This window comes from Manis javanica, chromosome 2 (genome assembly GCF_040802235.1).
Source record: "Manis javanica isolate MJ-LG chromosome 2, MJ_LKY, whole genome shotgun sequence".
NCBI classification, from domain to species: Eukaryota; Metazoa; Chordata; class Mammalia; order Pholidota; family Manidae; genus Manis; species Manis javanica.
In genome coordinates this window covers 134,606,211-134,619,125 of record NC_133157.1, presented here as the reverse complement: position 1 = coordinate 134,619,125, position 12,915 = coordinate 134,606,211, and the positions used below count along the sequence as shown (strand labels likewise).

At 37.1% G+C, this 12,915-nt stretch overlaps 1 protein-coding gene across 7 annotated transcripts in view; it reads right to left on the bottom strand.

The window, feature by feature from the left end:
- SPIDR (scaffold protein involved in DNA repair) overlaps window positions 1–12,915 on the bottom strand; it is a 462,021-nt gene that overhangs the window by 416,950 nt on the left and 32,156 nt on the right. For all 7 annotated transcript variants that reach the window (XM_036993683.2, XM_073229487.1, XM_073229486.1 and 4 more), the window contains 2 exons: window positions 6,434–6,613; window positions 3,954–4,117 (listed from right to left, as the gene is read on the bottom strand). In XM_036993683.2, coding sequence (XP_036849578.2) covers window positions 3,954–4,117; window positions 6,434–6,613 — 344 coding nt within the window. The remainder of the gene's footprint in view (window positions 1–3,953; window positions 4,118–6,433; window positions 6,614–12,915) is intronic.

Genomic DNA, 12,915 nt, shown 5'->3' with positions numbered 1-12,915 from the left:
TATATGCAGAATTTGGGGCACCTTCCTCTGAGTGGCTCTATTTTACATTCTCTAACTTTCTAGCTCCTCTAGTCACACCAAAATCTGTTTTGTAATTTCTATCCAAGTTTTAGCTACTCTGTGCAACACTGACAAAGGCCGGCCCTCTGGCAAAAGCTATGAAAATGAAAAACAAGTAAGTTCATGAAATAACAGACAGAACTTAAAAATTATAAAGACAGGCAACCTGTGGTATGAAGCTATGCACAGGAATCCCACCTTTCTCAGTAAAAATTAGGTGCTATAAAAAGCCAGGAACACAAAGTAAGAAGTGGTTCAGCCACTGAAGCAACCACCATAATAAGTTAAATATTGAGAAAAAAATTTAAGCAGCATGTTTCAGTACAGTGTGACAATAAGAAGCAAGACCATGCTATCACAGAAGCCTTCTCTTCCACTGAAGAAGTTCATAGAAGGAAAGGGCTACTAGTCCAATCTGTATATTGAAATGTCCACATAAACTTTTAGGTCACGGCACAATACTTTTCAATCTGGTTACATTTCATCCATAGAGTTCCACAATCTCAAGACTCTCAGTGACCCTTTGGGACCCCTGAATTCAGGCTTTACTACATGGTATTTTGCTTTTGTCATTTAGTATTTTCTCATGAAATTTTTACCATATCAACAAAAAGAAGTCCTCAAAAACATGTAGTTTAATGGTAGAAATATATTCTAAAATATAGATACACATAGGGTTTTTTTTTCATTTTTTATTTTTGTGATATTTACCATAGTAACCATTTTTAGATGTACACCTCAATGGTATTAAGCAAATTCATGTCATACAACCACCAGCACTATCCATTTCTCCAACTTTTTCATCATCCCAGACAGAAACTCTATAAACATTTAAATGATAACTCCTCTTACTCCTCAGCCCCTGGTAATCTCTATTCTACCTTCCGTCTCTATAAATTTGCCTCTTCTAGGTACTACGTATAAATTGAATCATACAGTATTTGTCCTTTTGTGTCTGGCTTATTTTACTTATTAGTATAATGTTTTCAAGGTTCATCAATATTGTACAATGTACCAGAACTTCATTCCTTTTTTAGACTGAATAATAATCGATTGTGTGTATGGTAGAGGGTTACATTTTGTTTATTTATCTGTTGATGGACATTCGGGTTGTTTCCACCATTAAATGGCCATTGTGAATAATCCTACTGTGAACATCAATGTACAATATTTATATAAGCACATAACTGTTTGGGACCCTGCTTTCAATTATTTTGGGTATATATATATAGAAGGAGAATTGCTGGATCATATGGTAATTCTATATTTAACACTTTGAGAAATCACCAAACTATTTTCCACAACAGATGCATCATTTTATTTTCCCACCAGCAATGCACAAGGGTTCTAATTTCTCCATATCTGCAACAATTTTTTCCATTTATGGAGAACAGCCATCATAATGGGTATGAGGTATCTCATTATGGTTTAGATTTGCATCTCTCTGACAACTAGTAACAATGAGCATCTTTTCATGTGTTGAAAAGATCAGGAAAGTGGCAAAGATGGAATCTGAGCTACCAAAGAAGAAAAAAATTCAGACAAAATACAAGAAACAATGCTTTTCCAGACACTGGACATCAGGCAAGAAGAATGCTAATCCCAGGAAACAAAGATTTGATTTCTCCAATTGTCCCAGCTTATTTTGATACCTAAACCACAAAGTAAGAAAGGGAACTGAGATGGAGCCCAGTGGGTTCCCTGAGTTGAAAAAATAGAGCAGAGAACCCAGGGAGACAGAAGTACCTAGAGCTCATGCGACAGAGCAACAGAAAAGCCAGAGCTTAAGAGAAAATCCCAGAAATCCCCCTCAAGTATTCAGCAGAGTACTGATCAATTGTGCATAAAAGAAACTACCCTAGACTAGGGAAAGAACAATCTGGAAGCACTAGAAGAACAGTGCCCAGTGCTCATACAGGATCATGCAACAGTAGCTGTTCCTGCTAGCCAAACAGAAAAAAAAACATTAATTCAGAGCATTATATAGAATACTCAGGAAGGGCTTCTTCAATAGTGGGACACAGACTGGACACTTCTTCAGATTCATAAACGGTAAAGCAACACCCAAAAGGATAAAACTATTTCCAAGAAACTACACCCCAAAACAAAGCCCAAAAGTATTTAAAGAAACTTTAAAAAATCCACCACCCAACAACATAAGATTCTTAATGTCTGGTATCCACTCAAAAATTTCCAGGCAAAATGCAGGAAAATACAGCCTATAATGAAGAGAAATATTGATCAATAGAAATAGATACAGAAATGACACAGATGATAGATTTACAGAAGAAGCCGTTAAGACAACTACTGTAAATATACTCTTTATGTTCAAAACACAGAAGAAAATATAATGCTAAGGAGAGATGTACAGTATAAAAAGATTCATACCAAACTTTTATAAATGTCAAATACACTAGATAGTATTAACAGCAGATTAGACACCGCAGAAGATTACTGAACTTGAAATACAGCAACTGAAACCATTCAAAAGAAACAGGGAAAAAAGTGAACACAGTATCAATGGTCCATCACAACATTAAGCAGCCTAATTAACATACATATAATTAGAGTCCCAGAAGGAAAGCAAAATTGAAGTCAGAAAAGAACATTGAATAGAAGCAAAAAACTTCCTAAATATGATGAAAACTTTAAACCCAGTGTGACTAGAGTTACCACAGCTGACCTGAGATGGGTATCCTTGGAAAGAAATGTTGGTCCTTGCCTACCTCTGGGAACTCAGATTTCAGGAGCATTCCTACCATTCCTTAAATGATAAGAGTGGCTTCCTGTGCCAAGATTGTGCAAACTAGTGGTTTATGCTTAGTACATATTTTCCTTCTTGAAATCTGAAAGTCTGGTACTTAGGCAGAAGAGTGTCTACATTACCAACCCCCAATTAAAAACCTTGGGCATGAGATCCCCTGGCAGACAACACTTTATAAATGATGTCAAAACTCATTGCTGGAGCATGACCTGTGTAACTCCTCTGGAAAAGGACTCTAGCTGATTTTGCCTCGCATCTTTTCAGTGTCATAAATCAAAGCCATGATTTTGACTGAATGCTAAGTTCTCATTGTCTTCCTAGCAAATTACTGAACCTACCACTCAGCTAGGGGACCCCTGACATACCACAGATCCAAGAAGCTTGATAAACTCCTACCAAAAAATCATACCTTGACATATCATAATCAAACTACTTAAAAAAAATACTAAAAGAGCAAGAATTAACGTAGCTTCAAGCTTTCTGACAGCAATTCTGGTTGACTGGAAGACACGCAATGCCTTCAAAATTCTGAAGAAAAATTATTTCCAACCAAAAACTCTATATAAATTTTCAAACCCATAGCAAAGTGTGATAAATGCATCTCCTGCCACACCAAGACTCAAAACCTTATCTTCCAAAACCTTATCTGCCTGTTATGTCTGAAAATCCTAACAGAAGCGCTAAACAATGGTGAAAAATAAATATTTCATTAATGATAAATAAAATTAGGCAAACAAAAACCCCAAATAATTAACTTCAAGGTAAACAAAATGTGCAGGAAAAATAATAATTAATATTTGCCTTGGTTATGAGTATTATTTCTTGTCAATTATGTAATGCTGAATACAAATCTAACCAAACTATGATATACCTGTCCTGGGAGAAAGAAAGGATGAGAAAGGTCAATGAGCAGGTGGTGGGGAGTGGGCAAGGAGAAGAGGACTCAGTGCTATCTCTATTTGGAGGTACACAACAAGCATGGTATTTAGAGATGAGGAGGTAAAAAAAGAATCCACTAAGAGTCAAGAGTGGTTATCTCCAAGGAAGGAGTTAAAAACAAAACAATAAAAGGCTATGATTAACAGATGCCATAAACACAATGAAAAATTTTGAAGCAAATGGGTCTCACCTTAGGAAGCTCAGATAGCCTCTCTTCACTTGTCAAAGAATGACTGCTCGCAGCTGAAACACAGTCTGATATTTCCACAGCACTCTCACTGCCTTCAAATTCCCTGCATTCATTAGTATCTTTGCTGTCACTGTCAATCTCCCAGTCAATCAACTGTAGTTCATCTAAAAAATGCAATTTTTAACAATTTTACATATCCTTAATATTTTCAAATCCATTATTTTATTCTCAGTAGTTAAAAAAGATCCATGTTGCACAATAATTTTTTAAACATATTAAAAGACAGCGAATAGTGTTATTCTGCTCTTTTCTTGTCATCCTATCTCCCAACCCTTACCACCACCCAATTATCAGATAACTACTTTTATAATTGTTTTTGTATCCTTCTAGAGTTTCTTCAGCATGTTCAAGAATATAAAATATGCTGGGTGATTTTTTCATTCTGATACCCCTTAATTTTTTTTTTAATTAATTGAGAGGTTTTCCCACATCAGTAAACAGGGAGCAGCCTCATTCTTTTCTACAATCTAGTATTCCATTGCATAGTTGACCCATAGCTTATTTAATCTTTTTTAATCATTAATTTTATAAAAAAACTAAATTTAAGTTTTACTCTACTTTGTAATCATTATTATCTAGATGTTACTTCTGTAAAATTTTAATTTCAAAGTTAAATTATTCTCATATATTAGACAACCAAAAATGCAGACTGTAATGTGCGGTACCTAAAGAAATAAAAGAAGTTATTAAGAATAAATTAATTTCTTGAGGTATGGCATATAATATAAACCTTTCCTACTGTACAGTGCCCAGTACCCCCTCATAGCTCCTCAGCAACTCAGAGGGCTAGTCAGTGTTCTTGGCCCTACTTCAGAGGTCTGACAGCAACAATCTTACTTACAGATAGAAGTAATGTTAAAAATAAAAGAGACTTCCTGGCTTCATGCTAAATGAAATTAAGCCAGGCAGAGAAAGATAAAAACCGTATGATTTCACTTATTTCTAGAATCTAATAAACAAAACAGAAACAGATTCACAGACACAGAAAAGAGGCTGGTAGATGCCATGGGAGGAGAGGTGTAAAACAGGTGAAGAGGATAAAGAGGCACAAAACTGCAATTATATACTAGCCACCAGGACGAAAGTATAGCATAGTCAATAATAATTATAATATATAATAATAATATACTATAGTAATAATCACAGTCAGTAATATTGCAATATCTTTTTATGTTGACACAGTAACTACACTGATTGGGGTGAACATTTAATAATGTAGATAACTGCTGAATTACTAAATTGTGCACCTGAAACCAATAATATTGTGTATCATCTATACTTCAATTAAATAAAACAACTTATTGGCTTTAATATCTGAAGGGAATTCAAAATAAAAACCATATACAAACAAAGAAAGGAAAACTTCAAAGTTAAGTTTTCAAGTATGGGATAAAGTAAACAAATAAGTCATCTTTAATCTGAAACTGCTGTTACAGATTACATGTTCCACCGCATGATTACAAAAAACTGGAGTTCAGAGCAGTCTGAGAGAAACAATATGTAATGGTATTTATTTCCCACATCTAACATCACATTTACTCATGGAAGCCAGGCAAGGGAACACATAATTCTCCAGGCTGCTGAGCATCACAGCAGGAAGCCACAGGTGCCCAAGGTGGAGCACAAGTGCCCTCTGCGCTCCTGACACTGCAGCAGTATCCTATCAATTCCTGTAACATTTGTTCATTCATTCATCTATGAAATGCAAATTTTAGTCTAACAGTAATTGTCTTGCTGCTTCATAAAATCACTGTGATCCAATGAAAGGTCTTCCTGGTTTTGGCTGTGACACATCATCATAGGAGTAGTCACCATGGTAAGTGTAGTCACCATCTGTCACTATACAAAGTAATAATATTACTGACTATATTCCCTACGGTGGACATTACATCCCCATAACATTTGTACCTCTTAATCTCCTTCACCTGTGAAATCCATTCCCACACACCCCTCCTCTATAGTAACCAAGAGTTTCTTCTGGTAGCCTAGATAAATCCTATTTTAAACTGTCAAAAACACAATAAAAAAAAATACCATCAAAACAGAAACTTGTTAGTAAGTTACACTTCTACCACACACTGTCACAGTATTCCCAGGTTAGCAAGGAGGCAGTACAGATACATCAATATGTGTAGTTGAGAGAGGTGGTTTTGTTGTCAAAGAGACCCAAAGTGAGTTATCAACCAATTATAACACGTTCAAGCTTAAGTTGTTAACCAAAAAAATAATACTGTCAATACCTATCTCTTAATGTTGTCAGAAATACTAAAAGAGAAAATGTTTCTAAAAGGCTTATCATAAAGGCTGAGACTCAGTAAGATCATCATCAATGGTAAGTATTAGAAAAGGAATATAAGTTTTTTCCAATATTGAGCCTAATATATAACAGAAACCAATTTCTTACAAAATGATCAATTTACCTTCACTGGCCCCATCTTCTGGACATGAAGTATTCCTGTCACAAAACCTGTCTATTTTAGAACCATGTTCATCATCTCTCTGTGATTTCAAAATTGTTTTGTCTTCATCTGACAGATCACTTCCACTGGAACTCCAAGTTATATCTGTAAGACCACTGGTACTCTTAGATGTGATAGCTTCTGTTAAAGAAAAAGAAAATTTATAAACATGATCAACTGATACAGTTATTCTTCAAAATGAGATTTTATGAAAGTTATTTAGCCAAAGTCACAAGCACCCACAGAATTCTTATGATAGTGGAAGCAATATCTTATGTCAAATATTCCTGCCTAAAGTTCTAGATGCAGCCTGGGTAAAATTCTTGGAATTAAACCCAAATTAGAAGAAAAATAAGTAGAACTGATTGAGGTAAGTTATAAAGACAAGGAAAATGACAGGAGTACAAATGAAGACTCAAAAAAATAGCCTTGAAATAATTATACAGCTATAACTTCCTGGAATATTTGATGAAAACAAAGGAAAAAAAGGAACATAAAACATACCACAAAAGCAATACTTATACAGGAATGCTTCTGTGTGCCTCCTCTGCCATTCTAAGAGCTCTGGTAGCAACTGTGTGCTTAAAATACTTAACAGCAAACTGTTTTTATTTAATTAAATTTATTTAGAGATAATATATTCACATACAGTTTTAAGAAATAATAGAAAGAGGCCTTCTATGCTTCACCCAGTTCTCCAATGGTAACAATTTGCAAACTATAGTACATCACCACAACCAGAATGCTGATATTCAATCCTTCAAGATACAGAACAATTCCATCACCATGAAGATATATTACCTTTATGAAGCCACATCATAGTCTCCTCTCCTCCTGACACTAATTCCTAATCCCTGGCAACCACTGATCAGTTTTGCACTTCTATAAGTTTGTTGTCTCAAGAATGACATACAAACAGAATCATACTATGTATCCTTTTAGGATTGGCTTTTTTCACTCAGCATAATTCCTGGACATTCATTCAAGTTGTGTATATCATTACTTTCTGTTCATTACTTAAAAGTAGTCTATGATATGGTTGTAGCACAGTTTAATCATTCACGCACAAAGGGATATCGGTGTTATTCCAGGTTGGGGCTATTACAAATAAGGCTGCTATAAACATTGTGTACAGGATTTTATGTGAATGTAATTTTCATCCTCTGGATTAAATGTCTATAAGAGTGTGAGTGCTGGGTTGTGTGGTAACTGCATTGTTAGTCTTCAAAGAAAATGCCAAACTGTTTTCTAGAGTGGTTGTATCACTTTACAGTGCCACAAACAATATGTAACTGGCACAGTCTCTCCATATCATTGAAAGCATTTGTTGTTGTCACTATTTTATTTTAGCCATTCTGATAGATAGGAAACCTAAAAGGAATGAAGCTACTCCATCTTGGTGGAACTGGAAGTCAACAGGAAAGTTCTCTGATATTGATCAAAATAGGAGTATATACCTAATGAAATTGAATTTTTCTAGTCCTATTAATAATTGAATTACAGTAAAACTAAAAAAACCTTTAAGCCATTTCAATATTATGATGGATATGCTTAACTCCTTTCAGGTTCCTGAACCCAATTTCAATGTGTGTGGGGGGAGGGGGGTCTTTCCCCACACACAACACCAAGCAATTCTCGAACTTTACCAGCAGGGTGTCCAAGAACACAACTCAATTCTGATACTATTTGCCTGGGGATACCACCAGATTCCCCAAGTTAAGGGCTCCATCCTACAAGACTACCCTCCACCACCCATTCCACACTCTGGTCACAAGCCCCAGGCAGATCCCTGTGCTTCTAACCTACTGGCTACAGATTGGAGATTCCTACAACCTCCCCCTTAGGGTTGGTTAATTTGCTAGAGCAGCTCACAGAACTCAGGTAAACATTTAAATTTACCACTTTAATAAAGTATACCAAAAAGGATACAAGTTAACAGCCAGATGAAGAGATGCATAGGGCAAGGTCCAAAATAAAGGAGCTTCTATCTTAGTGGAGCTTGAGGTCTGGCTCAGTGGCACACAGAGGTGTTCTGGTTCCCCAAGCATAGAAACTCTGACAGAAGCAGGATCCAAGAGAGCAGAGAGTGATAAGAGCTCTTCTCAGGGGTTTTTTGTGAGGGCTTCAATGCATAGTCAAAATTGACTAAATGACTGGCTACTGGCTACTTCAGCCTCCAGCCCCTACACTTGGGCAGGGTCCAAAAGTCTCTCATTAACATGACAAGACACCCATTTCACATTTAAGATTCTGCAATATCTTTAGGAAATACGTATTTCTTATGACTCATTATATCGCAAATATAGTATGAGATTAAGAGATTAGATATTTTAATTCAAGTTTTACAGACGAGGAAACAGGCTCAGAAGTTAAATGGCTTCATTCAATACATACTGAACACAATACACACTGAAGAAACAAGAAAAATAAGAAAACTCCTGTGCTCAAGGAATTCAAGGTCTGAAAACCAACACTAACCATGAAAGAAAAATTAAATGTATTAGATGAATGCTGTGGAATAATGGTGGCACAAAAAAAGCAAATGTTCCTGTGGGTAAAATTGTAGTATTTCCGGAATATCTCACCTGGCTTTAGTGCATCTGCACATCAATAGGCATCCCTTAGGGGTGGAGAGGCATTCTTCTCCATATAATGGGTAATTACCTGGGCGAAGGAGGGCTTATCTGAACCTGAAAGATTAGGGGGAGTGCTGGATTGCTTCTGCCAGAGCAGGAAAAATAGATGGCGCCAGACTGCAGTTTGTAAGCAATAAATAGGTTTTAAACTTTATTTGCCCAGACTTACAGTTCCACTTTGTGTTAATCAAGAAAGGAGGATTGATGGACAAAATGTCTGGAAAAACAGCACTTATAAAGGCACAGAAACATGAAATAATAATAAACATTTACTGAACACTTACTTTGTGCCATGAACAACTAAAATTACTAAAGCTGTCTATCCTTCAAAACATAAAATTAAAAATTAACTATTCAGAATAACTTACAAATCCATATTGACTTAAATAACTAATAAAGCTAAGCTGAGTTCTTACCAAAAAACATTACCCGGGTGTAGAAAGACAAATACCATATGATTTCATTTATTCGTGGAATATAAAAATGAAGCAAAACAGAAGGAACAAAACAGAAAGTAAACTCACAGACACTTGAGAAGTAACTGGTGGTTACCAAAGGGGAATGACTGGAGTGGGGATGGGAGAGGGGAAAGGGTATATATAAAAGGGCACAATAATTCACAATCACAATGTAAGTTGGTCACAGGGACTGTTGAACCATTGTGATATACATTTGAAAGCAATATAAGATTGTATATTAATAATACTTAAGTAAAAAATATATATATATATATAAAAAAGACATTACCAATCTTTCATTATTATGCACCAGGAAAAGTAAATCAAAAAGGGAGAGATGGATGTGACAGATTTGTGTCTTCCCAAAATTCACATGTTGAAACCTAAATTCCAATGTAATGGTATTAACAGGTGGGGCCTCTGGGAGGTGATTAGGTCATGAGGGTGGAGCCCTCATGAATGGGCTTAGTGCTCTATAAAAGCAGCCCCAGGGAGATTCCTGGATCCTTCTGCCATGTAAGGACACAGCAAGAAGGCACTGTATATGAATCAGGAAGTGAATCCCCACCAGACACCAAATGCACCATATTTCCAGACTCTGAAACTTTGAGAAATCAATTTCTGCTGTTATAAGCCACCCAGTCTATGGTATTTTTGTTACAGCAGCCTGGATGGACTAAGACAAGAAATTATCACTATTTTCAGATTATATAATGAATTCATGGAATTCAAACACCTATGAATTATAAGCACTTAATTATAAACTTACATAAGAAAAACCACTACCAGAAATGTATTAGTCAGTGTGGGTTAAACTGTAATATTTCCAGAATCTCTTGCCTGGCCTTAGTGCATCTCCATATTAATAGGTGTTCCAAGGGGTGGAGAGAAATAATCCATCTCCATAGCAATAGGTGATTACAAGGGTAGGGGGGCAGAGTGAGGGTATATGAACCAGAGAGGTTTGGTGAGGCCCTTTTTGCAGCTCACTGGTGAGAGAGACATGGGTCAGCAGAAGTGGACAACTGCTTGTAGGCAATAAATGAGCATCTCCCACTTTATTTCTCCCTTTGACTGATTTTGGTTTCAAAGGTAATTTGCCCTGGGTTGGGAGAAAGATTTCCCCCTGGAGTTACAGTCAGTAATTCATTTTATTTGCTGAAAAGGGTATTCTTGAAATTGAGGCCCATTTCAATGAAAGTCAAGGAAGGACATCAGCCAGACTATGAGACTAATTACCACATATTAATAAAAATCTCTGGGTGCCCCCTGAGTGCCAGGAATTATGTTATCAACTAGTGTTATATGGGCTGAATTGTGTCTCCCCAAAATTCATGCAAATGTTAAAGCTTTAACCTCCAGCCATCTCAGAATGTGACCTTTGATGATGAGGTCTTTACAGAGGTAATCAAGTTACAATGAGGTCATTAGGGTGGGACCTAATCCATTTTGACAACTTTATAAGGAGAAATTTGGACACAGAAATAGTCATGCAGGGAAGGAAGAACATGTGAAGAAACACATGGAGAAGACAGAAGATGGCCAGCTGCAAGACAAGGAAAGAAGCCTGGAGCAGATCCTAGAAGGAATCAACCCTTGCTCATATCTTCATTTTGTACTTATTGCCTCCACAACAGTGAGGTACGTTTCTGTTATTCAAACCACTGAGTTTGTGGTACTATATTATGGCAGCCCTAGCAAACTAATATATCTACAATATAAAGATGAGCAACAGAGAAAGGCCTGTCTTTAAGAAAATGATGGCCCAATGGGGAGAAAAATTCAACAAATAATAATTTAAAAATGTAGTAATGCCTCTCAAGGAGAAGACTTCTGACCTCAGTAACTGTTGCTCCAGTAGGAGGAGGTTCCCCACTCCAGGCAAGTTCACTATGAATTTGATGAGACCAAGACAAGAGCAAGTTGCGGGGGATGGGCAGTTAAAAGCAGTTCATACCACATTTATTCTCACAGCAGTTATCCAGCTATGTACAAGCAGTAAGGAAGCCCACTCTCTTGGCTCTGGCACTGCTCCCTCCTGCTCCCCAGCACAGGCTTAATCCTCTACTAACACCAGGTCTCCACGGCTTCCCCCCACCAGCCTCCATTCTCTCCTGGTTCTCCCTCTAGGCCTCCCTTCTTCACTCTTTCCTGTTCTGTTCTCCCAGCTTCCCCACCCCTAGCACCAGGAGGAACCCTGGGGGTGGACCTGACCAATTAGTATCAGAAACTGAGGAGAGAAAAGAATAGGTGTTTCCTCTCCACCCCCACCCTGGGTCAGTACTCCTGTGACCGACCAGCCATTCTGTCCCCAGTTAACATCTTGCTGCAAGCAGGCTCTTTCAGGTGTACAGAGGACGATATTAAAGCCAGGCAAGGAATCCTGGCATGAATTTCCATTTTCTCTACAATAACAAACAAAGATTTCAAAAAAAATATTTTACAGGGTATTTCAGGAAAAAATTAAACACTATTTTCTTTTTATTTCATATTTTCATTTTGTTTGGTAAATACACCTTTATAAAAAAAAGTCTGCCTTATAAGGAAACTGATGTTGGGGAGGAAGAAATTTCCTCTACCACTCAAGGTTCTTCTAGCTGATCTAAGAACCAAATTAACATGAGACAGATTAACAGGAGGACAAAAATGAGGTTTAATTACATATGTTCATGGAAACCACAGACAAGGGTTCCAAAGATAAGAGGAAGAATGACATAATCTATCACCCTGAACCAAGGAGAAGGGTGCAGGAGTCTGAGACTCCAAAGGAAAAGGGAAATAATTCACAGGAATATGAAAAGAGTAAATATTTAGTAAACACGTTTGATGGGCCACACAGAAACAAAGGGGAGGAAGGGCACAGAGGGTAATTTTAATAGACTTAACCACATCTCTCCCTGCCACCACATTTAGTTTATTATAATATAGTTATCTAAGGTGATAGCCTCTTATGTAAAAATTAATTCTTATGCAGCTGGCGGGTGAGAGGTCAAAGTTTCTTTCTAAGTCTTTTGGGCCTTGATAGTTTTCTGCTCAAACTAATCTACATGTCATAATGGCACATCTTGGGGCAGCTTGCCCTTGGTCCCTACTGAGGCAGGTGTTAGTGGGACACAAGCAGATACAGCTCAAGGCCCCCGTAAGCTGCAGTCAGGAGGGAACTAGGGTTAAGGGTTCACAATAAACAAGAAGCCACATCCTGGACAACTGGAAAATTCAGCCTGAGGAAAAACAGAGTTTTCCGATCTCATCTCAGCAACAACTCCCAGCAGACTGTGTAGACTTACTCCTTTCAAGAAGCTTATAAACCCTTACACTCCCACTCTAACAGCAACCTCCCTAGAGACCC